This window comes from Anabas testudineus, chromosome 17 (assembly GCF_900324465.2).
Source record: "Anabas testudineus chromosome 17, fAnaTes1.2, whole genome shotgun sequence".
In the NCBI taxonomy this organism is placed as follows: domain Eukaryota; kingdom Metazoa; phylum Chordata; class Actinopteri; order Anabantiformes; family Anabantidae; genus Anabas; species Anabas testudineus.
The window spans coordinates 10,732,438-10,749,691 of record NC_046626.1 but is presented as its reverse complement, the minus strand read 5'-3'; the positions used below and the strand labels follow the sequence as shown (position 1 = coordinate 10,749,691).

Here is a 17,254-nt window from a genome sequence, read left to right as displayed (position 1 = left end):
GGAGGCTGCACAATCCTCTCTTAGTTTGTATAAACTCTTGCAAAAGAGCAAAAGCATTTGTGATGGAAATAAAGAAGAAGTACATTATTATTGTATGCAGAGTTCTGTGAACACACATGATTTCACAGTATATCACTATTTAAACATTTTACATGTCATCGCATTAAGCCCATGTCCCTCACCCTCTTGTCTATAGGTGATGATGTCAGCGGTTCAGGAAGCGGCACGTGTTCTGACTCTACGTGTTCCCGGAATATAAACCCTGTTAGCCCCAGCAACATCCCACCCCTGCACAACCCCTACCCTCCAGAAAACAAGAAGGTGAAAGGCGCGGCGAACCAGGACCTCCCCTCTATCACTGTTTACTTGCTTTTACTGCTCACGTTGCTGCTCCGGCGATAATTGATGGGGGAAATCTACCAACTGGGACTGAGTTCGGGACATGGGGTTTGGGGAGAGTCTGAAAGGGAAGGGAAGAGAAATTGGGGGTTAGTTACATTGCCAAAACTAAATAAGTATAAGGAAACAACAAAAAAATCACTTGGATGGACTTCCTTTTGGTTTTGGATTAGATCAAAATGGAAGTATTCAGAAATGTTTTGGTTCTGCTCTTGTCTTTTGTTTCCTGCTATATTATGACACCATTAGAACTGGTCTTTACGCATCTTTTAATGTTTTGTTTCTGGTGTTTGAGTTGATTATATCTGGACCTAAGACTGACTGTAGAGTTTTGGTTTTGACGTCACAGGGAGAGGGAGACTGGGGCTTTGCAGGGGCGCTCGGATACATCCTTTTGTTAATCTTCTCCCATGAAACATTTACGTCCAATAGAATTATTTATTTATTAATAACTTACAATAGGAAGCCAGAGTAATTTACTGACTCCCCAATATTTATAATAAAATAACACAAACCACAAACTCAGATGAAATAAAATATTGATGACTTTTAAAGGAGGGTAATCTGCACATCTTGCCCCACCAGACCTCTTAATGCAATAAGCCTCACAATATCATTACATGTACATGTACACACACTCCCTCTCTCCCCCAGTGGGGATGAGAGCACTCTGCGTCAGCACTTTTTTGGCATTTCATCATGTAAGCTGTAATAATAGCAGTGATCACATTCAAACTGACATGACCGACTAATGTGGGAGTAACGTGACCCATCCATCCGCTCATCCCTACATGGTTCCCCCCGCCCTCTCCCTCACTGCTGAGGCAGATCTCCCTCTCTCTCCGGACCCTGCTGGTGGTGTAGGATCAACTCGAGTGTCTGCCTGGGTCAGGTCTCACATGACACCACCGTCCCACTATAGACCTCTGTATGTAGAAGGTGTCAGTTTAAGATCACAGCAAAGGGGCTGACACTTGAGGGTTTTGGAAACGTGTAGCAGAACAGACATGCTATACACAGAAACAGAAACACTGCTGTCAGGTAGCGCTTATTTTCTTTTTGTGTGCATAGCAGAAAAAGTATATAATACGCACAATTTTGTGTTCTTCCTGCAAACACCCAAAGCATCGTATGTTTCTGTCTGACTGCAGCAATGATCCATATCACTGTAAAAGCCACACCATGCACATCTTTGAATCATACTACTATTTCTGTGGCAGACACAACAGTGTACATATTTTTGACTGCTTTCTTGTTTTCTATGGAAAATAACCAATTAGATACCAAAATTTTATAATGGCCAGATATGCAGTATGCTATAACTCGTATTTCTTCCATTGTCTGTCATAGTGTATCCTGCTTTCCATTTATTTCTATATTAGTACCTTCTTTTTTTCCTCACCTCAACTCCCTCCACCCTTCTCCCATCTCATCAGTTACAATGACCTTTAAAGCGTTCCTCAAGATTCTACATGATGGCAAGGCAATATGACAATGACACAGTGCTTCATTATGTGTCAACCTTAGTGGGAATGTTATGGGAACACAGTGGAAGGATTTTCCTGATGAGGAGCTTGCCGGGGAGGAAACACGTAACACATTTGGATTTAAAAAGAAATGTCAAAGCGCTCATTTAAGAACGCTGCGTGCAGGATGATGGGACAAAGATTGCATGTGTGTAAATGCGTTTGCGCGTGAATGTTAGTACTTGTCATTGACTGATAGAGTTGAAGAGCGACTAACGATAGAGCCTTTATAAATCTTGTTTGGGTGGCACAGGAATGAAATATATTAAAATGTATCAGACGAATATTGTATGACATGACAGCAGTGAAAGATTGATATAGTTCATTTTGTCATAGTGTTTTCAACCTACTACTGTAATAACTCCTAATCTGTATTGATGGTTTCTGTTATCTGTACTCGTCAGTATCATATGTGACACATGAGAAATTGAATGTGGAGGATGCAAAGGGATGTTGTTTTTAAAGTGCATCGGTGCTTCAGTTGCACACTGGGACAATCCAGTGCAATTGATTTCACGAACAAAAAGATGTATGCACCTGACAGTTGATAATACTGCTGATCCAGTTAAGTGGAAGGCAACTCGAAGTTTGAGATTAATATCTTGGTTAATATCGGCTCACAAAATGGGCGAGGTTGTTGTCATGTGTGAAAGGTTATTTTGACGGCGCTTTATTTGTTCTTTGTCATGATTTATTAATGAGTGCTTAGTTGTTTGTGTGTTTAGGTGGTGGTGTGTGTGTGTGTGTGTGTGTGTGTGTGTGTCCCTGGTTAATAAATCTGCCTGTGACTGCCTTTGACACTTTGTCTCGGGTTGGGATCAATTTTAAGATTTTAGAAGACTTGGATTTAATCATATTAGATGTTTTAGTCCGGGGGAAAATGCACATTTTAAACAAAGAACAATTAGCAAACAAGAAAACACAAATATGAATGTGAAAGAACACGATACGCCCTGCAAAAAATGAGAAATGGCTTCAACTGTGATGGTGACATTCCAATTCAAAGACGACTCGCAACTTTAGCCTCACAACTTTTCAGTTTCAGTGACCGCCTCTCAATGTCATCGGCTGAACTTTGCACAACCCCCCTCTTCCTCCTTCACCTTTTGATCTCATTAATATGTTGCGCAAGCCCCCCTCCCACCCCTCCACCCCCCTTTTATAAAATCTGCACTTTTATGAGGCCAATAAATGGCATCGTCTGCACAGAGACATCACAAGATGGTTCAATCAATACACGAGTCAACACCTTCCAGAAACGATTATTGATTGGGGGAGGATTGTGTGTATGCAGATAGATATGGCCGAGCAAGACGTCTCCTGTTCAGCTAAGGTGAAACGGCGTAAACACAAAGCCCCTGAGTGTGAGAGGAAACAGGAGGAAAGTTTTTCCAGAGCACTGATGTCCGATCAGTGTGTGAGCGTCAATCCTTCCCTCATTCCTCGCTGTAGGTGCAAAGATGCAAAGCTGATTACTCGGCTGTTTCGAAACAGGTTGATTCTACACTGAGTCTCGGAGGCATTTCTGACAGGTGCCAATTTATGCGGAAAAGAGTACTTTTCATTTTCTTGTTTTATTTACTTTAGTTTTGTTGTTATCAGAAATCTATGGAGAGTTTGAGCTTATGGTGAAGTTAGATGTCGGAAAGAGGTTGAAAAATACAAATGTCTCATTTGCTGTTGTACCTGAAATTTTGTGTCAATTATATACATTGTAAGATTTTCAATATGCCTGTGTCTTGTTTATTAGTGTGCTGTTTGTGTGTGTGAGTGTGTGTGTGTATAACATCTGATAAATCTTAAAAGATTTTAAATTACAGTATATTCACAAACCACGTATCTCACACAGACCATGTCCAGAACCACTGTGTCTTGACTCCTTAGGAAAAGGAAGTGTCGGCTGTTCTTCAGATTGCCCATATCATCTGCCCAAGTTGTTTCCCAGAGCGCACTGGGGCACACTGCCACCAAAAAAAAAAAAAAAACGGCCAACGCTCCAGTGATGATGTCAGAGGTGACAGCTGCAGTCTAGTGTTGCCACAGAGGAAAAGCTGCCACATGTTCAGAGCACACTGAGAGCTTTGTTTGGTTTCTGTGTGTAGACAGTGAAATGATCGTCTCCCTCAGGATGGCTTTAACAAGGTGTACTTGACCATGGATGGGAGATTGAAACGGCACGCTTCACAGACAGCACTTCACAATGTGTATAGAAGCTAAGGGCTGTGTGCCTCTAGTGCAGCAGCGATAGTTTTGTTTCCATCTCTGTCATCATCTTACCAATTATAGGAGCGTAGTCGGGTAAGGGCAGAAATATTTACCAAGATTATGAATATTAAAGTATGTCACAATAAATCTCAAGTTTCACCTTCTCTGCCTCTAAACACATAGTCTGTCACTGTAGCTCAACTTTGTCCACACCAGCATCTGTTTAGTGTCACAACATGGGCGTGCCAAGCAATTTTAAACTGTGCACAAATGCATTTAACAATCGAATAACTCAAAGTAACTGTAATAAATCATTTCTGCTCAGTGATAGACATGCTCTTACATTCTAGTACAGTGCATTTGGTTGAAATGATATTAGTCATCTTTATCCAGCCGTCTTCTATCATTAGCTGCTTTTGTGCACACGTAGGACAGGTTCACATTTTCAGCTATGGATTTTGTCTGAAGCTTTTCACCTTCTCTCTTACGCAAGGCAAACATAACTGCACAGAAACATACAGTAGCAAGAAAAAGTATGTGGACCTTTTAGATATTTCATGGTTTTCTGCATTAGTTTGTCATAAAATCTCTACAGGAAGTACAACAATAAACAAGCAGGGGGTCCATCGCAAGACACCATGAAGGAAGGCGCTGCTCACTAAAAAGAACATTGCTGCAAACCTGAAGTTTGCAAAAGAGCACATTGATACAGCACAGCAGTATTGGCAAAATGTTTTTTGGACCGATGAAACTATATTGAACTATTTGGAAAGAACACACAGCTCTAAATCTGGTGTACGAGGGGCACTGCATATCATCAGGAAAACATCATCCCAATAGTAAAGTATAGTGGAGGAAACATAATGATTTGGGCATGGTTTGCTGCATCAGGGCCTGGCCAGGTTGCAGTGATTGAGGAAAAGTTATCAAGCTGTTATTGGGTTCACATACTTTTTCCACTATCACTATAAGGTTTTTATGGTTGTTCTCAATAAATACATGAAAGTTAAGATTGTTTTTGTGTCATTATTTTAGACAAATTATATTTTTAATACTCTTGACTTAGATGAAGATCAGCTCAGATTTTATGACACTTCAATTCAGAAAACCATGATATTTCGAAAAGTTCACATACCTTTTCTTGCCAAGTTATTCTCAGCCTTTCGACTTTCATCTTTCCCTTTGGTTCACAACGCTTTTATGAGAGAAACTGCTTCACAACCTTCCACGGTCATAAATAGAGGGTTGTGACATACTACATAAGAGAAGGAAAGAGAAATTTAGTTTAAATATTAGGTGTTGTGAAGAAATGTGGTTTTGTGTCTTATTCTGTCTGTGGTAGAAGATGCCATAATAAATCTCACAAATTATTTAATACCACCTTACAGTAAACCAATTTTTCTTAAAGTAGCTAATTGTTCTTAGCTGCTTTATCCCATTTAAATCAAGAATAATTCGCTATCAAATCTGGAATTACAGCTAAAAATTAACTAAAGCGCTCTGTTCTCCATCTACTTTCCTTACATGCTCTAAAATATGTGATGTAGTCTTTTAACTTTTGCCTTATCAGAATTATTCTCTTACCATTTTTCTCTCTTTCATCTGCTCTGTAATTGTGTCCCACTCTGTCTCTGTTTCCACCTCCTCTCGCTCTCTCTGATGTCAAGCTAAGTTATGTAATTTTACAGCACTGCCTATATTCATCATCAAAGGTTTCACATCTCTGCCTCTGTCAGATGACTGAAAATGACATTGGGCATGCATAGAGATACACAGCTGCCTCAGGTTGCACGGTACAAAGGCACATACTGCCACCCAGCGGGGACACGGTTTCATTACATTTTAAGAAGTAGCAGTAACAGGTCAAGTTTTTGTGTGAGCCAGCCTGTGCCAAGATGTGTTTAATCTACCCACCAATGATGTTAGATGTAACCTGCAATAGCTGTGTTACAAAGATCACAGTTATTTACATGTCAGTTGTTCAGCTTTGCTTAAACTCTAGTAATTCTGGACACATTTTCATTGCTTTAAATTGTTTATTTGTGCGAAAATATGTGTTACTTCCCAGTGATTTTTTTTATTTTTTAACTGCTTTAACTCACAAATTCTGATACAGGCTATTTATTTACTGATTTCCAAATTTTATAAAATTCTAGGTTAATCTGCCGACAGGCTGATAAACGGTTATAGGCTATCACTGGGAAACCATAAAATCTGTGTCGCAGTGTCTCTGCAAGTTTACCAGTCATGTATAGTGGCCGGCAAAGAGACTGTAGGAGGTTGAATCCCATGAGATCTAATCTTCTAGCCTATGCCAAAAGCAAATTTAGCTCCTCTCAAGTTACAAACTGCCAACGTCTACACAATACATGCCTTAAAAACATAATTTACAAAGACATATTATCCTAACTCAAGCTTAAACTGAGCATGCGATCAGCTATTTAAATAATAAAGAAAATGAAAAAAGTATTATACAGTACATGCTTTATATTTAAAAGTGTTACTTTTTATGCCATTCTGAGTGACTGACAAACGCCATGTTAAGTGGTTTCAAGGTGTGTTTTTTTTCTAATCCATATAGAAGCCCTCAACTGTACACTCCAAGGTGCATTTTACTTGTCACCAGCAGGGGTCAATGCTTAACTAGTCTGAATTTGGCAGTTTTGCAGTGGGTGGCTGAACCTTTTGTACAGTGCCACAGTCAGTCACTGCTTTTAATGACAGTGTTCTGTTAGAGAGGATTGGGTTCGAGTGTATGGGTATAATGTCAACGCTAACTGTGCAAATGTTCACAGTGTTAAAAAATACTGTGAAAAATCCTGTGTTTTGGTTGGAGGAAATGCAGCTGAAAACATACAGTGTCATCATACGTAAAAAAGCTCAAGATCAAACAGACACATACATATTAGAACAAATTTAAAATCTGCAACTTCAGGGCACACAGGCATTGACTAAACACAGTATTACCTTTGCCATAAACAAAGAAGAGCTCCCTCAAGTGCTGAAACCAAGCAGTTTCAATTCAAGGTAAAAATTAATAACATTATCTACCTGTATAGCTTCAAAATCCAAATATAACCACAAAAAGCCACATGGAAGACGTATATACAAAGAATCACATTATGCTTTTTGTGATGCAAATGTGAAAGCTTTTCGAATTGCACAGGAAGAAATGCATTTTAATACACAGTTTATGGCTCTTCTCATTTGAGCTTTTGCAGTTTGATAGCCAGTGAAGTCATACACACACTGCGGGCACTGCTACACAGCATCCAAAACATCTGTTCTGTGTTTGTGCCAGTGCAAAACAATAGAAGAAGGTTGTCCAATACATGCAAAGTGACCAACCTTAACATAATACAGCATAAATAGGTACAAAAACTACACTGTTTAAAAAAATATAGGGAACACTTAGTCATCCTGTCTTGCTAGTGTTGTCACCACTGGTAGCATGAGGCAGTATATGCAGCTTAATGATGTTGTTCAGGCAGTCTAGTTACCCAAAGATGTCATATCCATCTGTGCTGGACCAGTATCTGCTTCTTTGTGCAAGGAGAATTGAAGGAGCACTGCTAGAGCCCTACAGAAAAAACCTTCAGCAGGCTACTAGTGTGCAACCAGCTCCATAAGGGTGAGGATGCTCTGATCCAGGTCTAGAAGGGGATGCTCAAAAGCAAATTGTTGTCACACTGTATGCAGGCATGTGGGGGCATGTGGTAAGCTTTTGAATACTGTTAGAGACCATCTGTGCCATCAGTCTCTTGAATTTCTCCACCTGCCTATTTAACTTCTGGCACAAATGTTGAAGCTTCGCCTTTGTTTTTACCCCGTCTTCCTGCAGTGACAGATCTTTACGGCCAGGTGGGGCCGTGGTCTCACGACAAACCTGACACCACAGGATCTCCCATTAGTCGGTGCTGGGAAGTTGCAGTGATCTACCAACAGGCGTGTATCCCTGCTGGGTGGGGAAGGAAGAAAAATGTCAATGTCAACACAAATATATAATTAACACAAATACTACAATGTCACCAGCTTGGACTGATTCCTAATGACACTTCACGAATCCAGCTGACATTTGAGCAACCCATGAGATTTTAGCTGTCTTCTGTGACCTGAGACAATCCATAATAACCTCTGACCCCTGACCTTCTCAATTGTCTCGTGTTGCTTTAAGAGTTCAGCTGGGAGTGAGTTGATCTCTGGAGAGATACTGGTCTGATGAACTTATCCGGGAGGATAAAGGAGGGTAAAACAAATTTGCCACTTTGAAGCTACAGATCCTGTTACATCAGAATTAGTTAGCGCATGGATTTACTTTAGTTTAGGCAAACTGTAAAACAGAAGTAAACTCATATTCTTATACCAAAGCATAATTGTGTACTCACAGGATGATGTGATATTCACAGATTGTAGGACTGTACCACAGTGAATTAGAAATTTGATCATCATCTTGCTGCTTTCACACTGATCATTAAACCAAGTGGAGACCGAGTGCATTCCTCTTGTACTGTACTTGTATGTAACAGAAAAATACATATTGTTTTAAAACTGTGTTCAACAATAAGTCGAGATTCTTCCCTGATTATTCAAATTTACTTGAATTCTTGACTGTTTCACAAGCTATACTGTGTTCAGTGTGTAATATACTAAGTGGTGTAGATGACTTGGGAAGGAAAAATGGACTAGAAGTGATTAAGCATGTGACAACAGATGCCATCAAATAAGAGAAAGCAACATTTCCAAAACCTGACCTTTTCATTTCCCAGCAGTCCTAGGCGAGGGAGATTTCTTAGAAAGTAGAAGTTAGAAGATAGAAATACCTATTTAAATTTTGTACTCAAGCTGACAAATACTAAGTACATGCTTTCAAATCATCATTAAAAACCACATTATGAGTACTCCCCCAAAAATTCTTCTTCTGCATGTGGATTAGAGAAACATGCTAGATGCTAAGTTAATTATGGATGTCAACTACAAGATACACTAGACATAAAAGATTGTCTTGTACATTTTTTCCCTTTTTAGGAACAGGTGGACTGACCCTGCAGCTCTTTATTTTGTTATTAACTGTGTCACACACACACACACACACACACACACACACACGCGTGCATATTTGACAGGTCATCAATCAAGCCCTCAATGAGCAGAGGATCTGGGGAGTGTGGTCTAAATGAAAAATCATTGACTAGGAAACTGGGTGGTAATGGGCTCTGGGCTCTGCTTCTGATTGGATAGCGGGATTGAACCAAGAACGAGGAGCTTGCTGGGCTACCGGCATTCGTGTGTTAGGATGACAAGAAGAAAAAAAAAGAGAGTGAAAATGTAGGAAACATGGGAGAAGGATAGAATTAGTGCTGCTAAGTGCTTTTCTCGCGAGTGTTCAGCGCCTCTAACCACAAAACATGAAGCAGTGATTAATAACTTATACAGTAGAAATGGCCGACAAGTCCATACTGAGTGATGGTGAGTTAAAAAAGCACAAACCCAATAAAAAAAAAAACACTGGATTTATTTATTTTCCATGATGTAGTGTGAATAAAATACGGGTTTATGAGATTTGTCCCAGCTTTTTTGGAATTGCATGTCTTGCCGATACAACACACATTATGTGTGCGGCACGTGGTTTTGACATTTAAGATTGGCATGGGCTTTGTAGCATTTTCCTGTGTGTCAGAATGTGTGTGTGTGCCCTATCATTGAGCCTGCAACAGGCTGATAATACTGCAGGCTTCACCTGGCAGCAATGTTTATTGATCTGATGATGCATGCTGGGAAAAAGGATTGCTTTCAAAGGTCAATGTTAATATCAGAAGGTCATTGTGTTAACTCGCCGCTATTGTTTGTTTCATGTGTGAGTGACTGCATAACTGTTGTGTAGCCGTGCGCATGTGTCAAATGAGATCATTTTCTAAATAATAAATGTTCAAGTGCATCGCTGTCCCGCAGCCAAGTATCATTTTACACTTTCAATCTTCCAAGCAAAAGCTTGTAAGTGCCACTGTTATGATTTTTATTGATGGCTCCTACATGTTTTTATGAATTCTCTTGTTCTTTTTTGGCGACGCAGCCATCGTCACATCCTCGACCACTGCTGACGTGTGTGTGTGCTTGTGAAAATGTGTTAAAGTTGTGATTACGTGAATTGTATGTATGAGTTTGGTATAATAAAAACGAAGCGTATTTTTAATTTTTAATTTTGCGGCCTCGTGGTGCAGAATACAATCACAAATTGGAAAACTGAATGTGAAATACAGAATCATGATAATGAATTCCAAAAACAGCAAAGCGCAATCACCAAATAGCACACTCAGCTGGCAGAGCAATTAATAAGAGAAGACTATGCAGAATCACAAAGCACAACAAGCAGAACTTGAATTAAACTGAATCGGTCTCAGATAATGAAATTAATTAGCCTCAAAGAGACAGTCACACTGAGGCTTCGAGTGGAAGGGCATCGATTTCAGAACTGTAGATCAACCTCCACTGTGTACCTCTGTGTTTTTACACTGAATCCAAAGATTTAGATTCAGTCCTAAAATGTATGATTTATTATATGTGATGGAAGTAATTACTGGTAAGACACAGCGGTTTTTCAAAATAGTTAAAGGTGGTTAAAAAATTAGACAGATTATCAGGTGGTTCAACATCTCATCTCACCAATGCATCTGTCACAAGGTCCTTAACATCCACTCTCTGTATTCAAATGCAGCAGTGGTGGAGTTTTATTTACAGAGCTCAGCCTGTGACAGAGGATCAGTGTATGGCAGACAGAGGGCAGATTGAGTTGACCTTCATTTTTCTCTCCCTTTTCCCCAGCAGATGTTTATCGCATTTAGCGTGACACACCCAGGGATGTGAGCTCGTGTCGGTGTCTCTGTGTTTCTGTCCCTATGTGGCCTCTACAAAGCACCGGGCTCGACCGAGGCAGACGTAGGTTGATAGATTGTACAGAAGTATCTGTCTCAGGCCAGAGAGTGGAGAAAAAAGGCAGACTGGAGGAGACGGAGGGATGCATTTTGACGACACCCCCTGTGAAACAAACAACTAGACGCCAACGAGTGGAATAGGCTGTCACTGGGCGTTGACAGAAAAGTGATGAGCTGTCAGGCTAGTTTTGTTTTTTTCTCATTAACAAGTCCACCTCCTAAATGATGCTTTTGTAGCCAGAAAACCACTTTATGAGCCTCTTCAGGTGACTGGTCCATGATAACATGTTCAGGGGCACAAAAAACAATTTACCATGTGTCAAATGTTGTTGTCGTCAAGGCGCCTCTTTTAAAAAAGAGGTGGGAAAGGTTGATGCAGAAATTCAAAGGGGGCTGAGAGCGCATTGTTAACGGCAAACTTTCTTTAATGGTGCAAGAGAAACAAAATAGGTGAGTGAATAAGGACCCCATTAACCTCACTGGTGATTAGAGCTCCCTGATCACGAATGAAGAAATGCATCTTAATCACCATCAAGAAAAATGATTAATCAGTGCATTGTTATGTGTCCTTCGAATGATTTTGAATGATGCTGGATTTTATGTTTGCTTCACTGTTTTTCGACTCGCAGCGGGTTTTCAGTCAGACTGGGTGTTTACTGCGAGAACATGGTCTGCAACAGGGGAACCCCATGGCAGCTGACGGGGGGGGGGGTGGAAGAATGTACCAATCTATTACCCGTCATTCTGAATTTGTGTCGTGCCACGCACGTTTGAATGTGCGCACATGAGTACACACATGCAAATGAGCATCTACAAGTAGGAGCATGGCCTCTCGCACATGAACCCCCCCCCAGTCAATCTCTGTCGTTCTAATACCCACATACTCACACGCCTGATGAAAAGCAAGCTACAGTGTAATGATGCTCTTACTCATTCACCGCCGAGCAGAATCTCCTCATTGTGCTGTTGTGATTAATGGCAACTAAAGAGCTTGACTCTTGAATAGAATGAATGCGAGCTAATGACTTATTAATCAAACCGCGATACTTAAAACAAATAATGCCTTCACTGCGTCTCCACAAGGAGGAATGGAGTCTAATCCCTCTTCAGTCTCTCACTTTCTCACATAAAAAACATAAACATTTATTGAGACTACTTTGTCTGTGAGCGCACAGGTATTGTGTGTCTGTTTCTGCATCTACCCGTGTGTCTTACTGTGTGTTGCTGTGTCAGAGAAGTGCAGTAGAGTGTCTGCGTGCTGATAGCGCGGGACAGGTACCATCGGTCTTGCCATCATTGGCAGATTAATGAGAGTGCTGTATTTAGCTCCTGCCCTGTGTGGCAGTCTGACCCACTGTCACACAGTCACTCTACTCTTGAAACTCACACAACATACGATTTCTGATGTGAGTTTTAAACACAGACACAAGAATAACATTCAAACTTTTCACAGAGGTCAGTGAGAGAGTGAGTGAGATTTATTTTTCTTATCTGAATTTTAGTTCAGTTTATTTGTAATTTTCAGTACAACTCCAAAAAGTTCTGGGTTTGCAGGTCTGCCCCAGACCTTTAAAAACAACATCATGCAACCCCCCACGGTGACCCTATTTTCCATCTTCTCTCTTGAGCCGTGACCCAGAAAGTACAACTATAGCTGGGACTCTGTGAGTCCTGACCCTCTATTTGGGGAACACTGGTCCAGAGCACATCTGTATTCAGCCCTGGCTCTATTGTCAATAGCCAGCGCCCAGACTCCTAAAGATGGATGAAGCTAAAGCCCAGCCTAATAACCAGTCCATACCCCAGGAGGGGGTGTAGCACAGCATTCCTCTGTCACCTGGGTCCCTGCACTGTCTACATTGTGACTTAGACATTTCATTTTCATGCATTCATATTCATCACCAGACAAACATTCCCAGCTTCCGTGCTCTCTGAAAAACGCCTTTCTCATTCTGTGTCGTTATAATCATCCACCCTTTTCTGCTGTGCGTGTCTGCTTGTCATCAACTACACGTCTCTTATACACTTCATGCTCCCGTATCATGAATGTAAATAATGAGCATGTGCCTCAACAAACACTGCACTTTGCCTTTTCATTGTAAAAAGGTCTTTCTTGTGTACCGCAGGTACTCTCTGTTGTGCTTGATGTTGTTGTCAGTGTACAGAACGAGCTGTGAGCACTCCAGCAGCAAAATGGGAATCAGGAAACAGGAGAGGATAAAAGGTTGTGGCACATTAGTCATGGAGAGACAGATGCTGTTTAGATGTTCCAGCCCAAAAGCGCAATAAATTTAGGGTCAGCTTGCAGAAGTCGGAGAACGTCCCACTAGGTGAATTTCTTTTTATGTTGCTTTGCATCTGGTCTTGAATTGTGAAACAGAGAAAAAAAAAAAAGAAAAACTGGGATGCTGCACTTTCAGGCAGAAAATCAGGCCACAGAGAGAACGAGAGGCTCTCTACAATGTATTTGGGCTCAGTATTGGTATTGGGCAGAGGCTCTCGAGCTGAAGTAGACAAGTGCTTGTGTGGCTTTGTGTGGATCATTATCAGAGTGCCGTGTGGGTGAGCGACTGCACACACATTTGTGCTATTGTATGCGTGTGTTTTGTCGGTGCGTGCATTGTCAGGGAGGATGTGCTACAACAGCAGGACCATTGTTCCTACCTCCCCTCATACTCTTCCTTCCTCTCCCCACCTTCAGGGTGTGGGCAGCAAACAGGGACAGATTGCTTTGTGCTGCTCCTGCAGTTGGAGATGGCCTGTGGAGTCAAAGGTGACAATGACTGGTCTGGTGAAAAATAAGGCCAGGTTGCTAGAGAAGCCCACAAAACCGGTACCAGCGGCCGTGCTGTGCAGTGCCATGTCACACTCTGCAGCCACACTCCTTACCACCCCATTAAAAATGACAAATGTCCTCATCAACTGCTATCCCAAGTTAGCAACTACTGCCTGATGCTCCTGAAGCAGTGTGCCCTGCCCCAGTTCATCTGCTGGCTTTTGCCACAGCTTCAACAACCATTTATTACGTGCAAGTCAGTTTTCATTTACAGTGGGTTTGATTTTGGTGATCATAAAGGTTAGGAGTTGATTTCGTGCTGGCAAAAAACGCTTCACGTATTTCAGAGTGAAGTGTTTTCTTTTTAGGGTCCAACACAAATAAGCTCTTACTAAACTGTAATATGTAAGATTTAATTTCATACGCTATTTCATTTCTTACACAATATATGCTCAACCCATTCATTAGGTCCATAAAAAGTGGGCCAGTGGGCTGCGAAGGGACAACACTGAAGTATTAGGCCACTTATTGGCCTGGGGTAAAACCAAGCCTACTCAAGCTGTAGATTAACAACTCCATCCCAATTGGAGCTCCAGGGACTTGGGGGACATTTCTAGTCCAAGACAGGTGTATGGTTCTGGGCTACAGGGCAACAAATGCCTCTTCCGCTTCTGAAGCAGACCATGCTCCTGTGTGTCCCCATAGGAAACTGTCCATTGTGTGTGCCATCTGTTGCAGCACACGCTCACAGAAAAGGGGTGACGGAGGGGGGCAAGGGGAGGTGGCTGATGTGCAACGGCTGTTTAATATCATTAGGAGGTGCAGTTGGATTTGCGGAAGCTATTAAAGAACACTCTCACTGCAAATGGGGTTCGTACATGTGTGAGCGTAATGGATAAAGCGTTTTTTTTTAACTCTGTGGTGTCAACAAGGTGACAGGAAGAAGATCCAACTGTTTATTTAGGCTGCTAGTTAGTAATGAAAATAACCTGCATGTGATTTGGGGGGAGTCCTAATTGTGCAAAACATCTGTGTGATTTTTGTAAATGAAATAAAATGCTTTGTCTTGGGTCATGATTGTATTCTCTGTGAGGAAGGAGGCCTTTCATTCTCAATCTCCACTTAGTAGGAGAAACTGTCCTCAGACATGAAACCAATTAGCCTAGGTAATTCAGCTTCACACATAAGCACTCACACATATACACATGAAGGCACACATGGTCACACAAAACCCCCCCACACCGCCACACACACACACACACACACACACACACACACACACACACACACACACACACACACACACACACACACACACACACACACACACTTTCAGGGGAAGTGAGGATGACCATACAGGTCATTAGTGAGCCTGATAAATTGCTCAGTGGCAACATTATTTCAAACCATAGGCTGGCAGACCACAGAATAAGTACACAACCATTTCCATCGTCTCCCATGGGGGGTTGCTCTTGGCTCGGGGCTTCACTAAGGGTGCAGTAGCAGGGAGGATCCGACTGGTGGCGCCATTTCCCTTCAGTGCACCGGACGGCGCTTCAAATAGGTCAAGGAAAAGTTTGGTGTTTTGACAATGCACGGTGGGTGGAGCGGCGTGCTGGCGATTGGTTAGTGAGTTTCTGCTCCCAGCCGGTGATTGGCCCCGCACTCTAATGGGGCTGTGAGCAGGCAATGTCGGGTCTCCCCCCGCCGCCACCACCACCTCCTCCTCCTCCCCCTCCTGCTCCTCGCACCCCTTAGCCCCAACACTCTGCTCTTCCCCTACGCTGATTGTCACACATTGTTTACTACGGCTTGAAATGTGAGTCACAACACGGGCTATCTGCTGGAGTACCACTCTGACAACTGAGGGATTCTTTTGACGCGCGCCGTGCGTCTTGGTTATTTGGGGACAGGCTGTGGAGACTAACCCTTCTGCCATGACATTGGATTTGTTTGCGCTTTTATGCGTGCTGGTCATCACATCCTCCGCGATGGAAGGTAAATAAGAAATTTGGATTTATTTATTTTTTGATTTTTTTTTAGATGTTGTTGATGTGGAAATGCTCCTCTCCAAGACGAGCCGCGTGCCTTTGGGATGCTGGCTCTGTTGGGCAGCGCTGCGCCTTTGGCTGAGGGATCCGGGGGCTGTCATACACGTGGATCGCAGCAGATCGCCGTGGTTGTCTTGTATTCCGGTCCTCCCGCCCCGCCGCTTGTCACCGCTGCTACTTGTCTGTGCGCGGAGCGACACTTTGTCTGACATAAATCTGTGTTTTTAAGAGAGTGTAGTGATTTATTACGCACTCATTCTGTGCAGAAATCCGCTTCTTTAAGGTCTCTCGGTCTGTACAGCAGGCAGGAGGAGTCTCTCTCCTGCAAAGTGTGTTATTTTAGATTCTCATCATCCCATGAGAAATTAGTTCGTCTCAGCGGGGAACCAAAGGCTACATTGCGAGTGGCTGTCAAACCTCCCAGGATTGCTGTCATATCTTTTCATTAAATTGTACCTATAAAATGCTATTACCACGAGCCCCAGAGCACGACTCTGTGGCATTTTGAATTGCTGACACAAACACTCTTAGATGGAGGATAGCACTGAGTGGAAGCCCTGCAAGCTGAAGTCTATTGAAACAAAATGATGTGTTTTACTATTGGAACTCAACAACTTTAAAAAAACACTGGGCTGCCTCTCCCCTTTCCTTAATCCATCTCTCTGCATTTCCTCCCGCTTCTTCTTTTCTTTCCCAGACACTCATCTGGTCAAGCGGTGGTGTCACTAGTAGCTAATATCTCCTCAGTTAAACATGTTTTTCATTTCCGCTGTAGGACCCGAGGGAGCGAGCACTGGGCTGCAGCATCAGACATTAGCTGCTGGATGAAAATCCCAGCAGCATCACTGATATAAGTGTCTTCTCTAATTTTATTGCGCTGTAGCTCATCCTTTCCAATAAAGCATATACAGGAACGCCACAGTGTCCCGGTGGCTGTCTGTATCCACCACCAAAAGCATAAATAAGTAAATTATAAACACGCATTAAATTGAGTTTTCTCACATGCAGCTTTTCTCTTTAATCATTTACAACTCTGCTCCTGGACTGCTCCCAGCCCCGGCTGTGCTCTGTAATTCGGCAGCGGCTTTCTTGTTTGTGCTCATCAAATTTCAACACAGCTATGGATACCAAACCCAGGCCCAAATTGCTACTTCTGCAGAGATGGATATTTTGAAGTTCCGATGTTTACCCAACGTGAAATGACAGCAAGGAAGCCAGTTCGTAGAGCTGAGGGGAGGATGGGAAGAAGAGTTGACATTTTCTCTGCTACTAAATATGGGATGAGAACGAAACAGATGGGCAGGAAGATGGCCCCCCGAGTTACCTCGGTAACAAGGATGAAAGTGATTTCCTTGTTTGGGTCGCTAA

The 17,254-nt window shown here is 42.2% G+C and overlaps 2 protein-coding genes across 5 annotated transcripts in view; both read left to right on the top strand.

The window, feature by feature from the left end:
* The window catches only part of gpc1b (glypican 1b), a 54,369-nt gene extending 50,717 nt beyond the window's left edge, over window positions 1-3,652 (top strand). The window contains exon 10 of one of the 2 annotated variants that reach the window (XM_026373720.1): window positions 197-3,652. In XM_026373720.1, the coding sequence (XP_026229505.1) occupies window positions 197-402 (206 nt within the window). In that variant the 3' untranslated portion in view covers window positions 403-3,652. The remainder of the gene's footprint in view (window positions 1-196) is intronic. The other variant, XM_026373719.1, reaches the window with a different exon arrangement.
* An 11,924-nt stretch (window positions 3,653-15,576) lies between these two features.
* LOC113171390 (ephrin type-B receptor 1-B) overlaps window positions 15,577-17,254 on the top strand; it is a 133,651-nt gene continuing 131,973 nt past the window's right edge. For all 3 annotated transcript variants that reach the window (XR_003299701.1, XM_026373718.1, XM_026373717.1), the window contains exon 1: window positions 15,577-15,833. Coding sequence is in view for 2 of the 3 variants with exons in the window: in XM_026373718.1 (XP_026229503.1) it covers window positions 15,773-15,833 (61 nt within the window). In the remaining variant the exon portion in view is untranslated. The remainder of the gene's footprint in view (window positions 15,834-17,254) is intronic.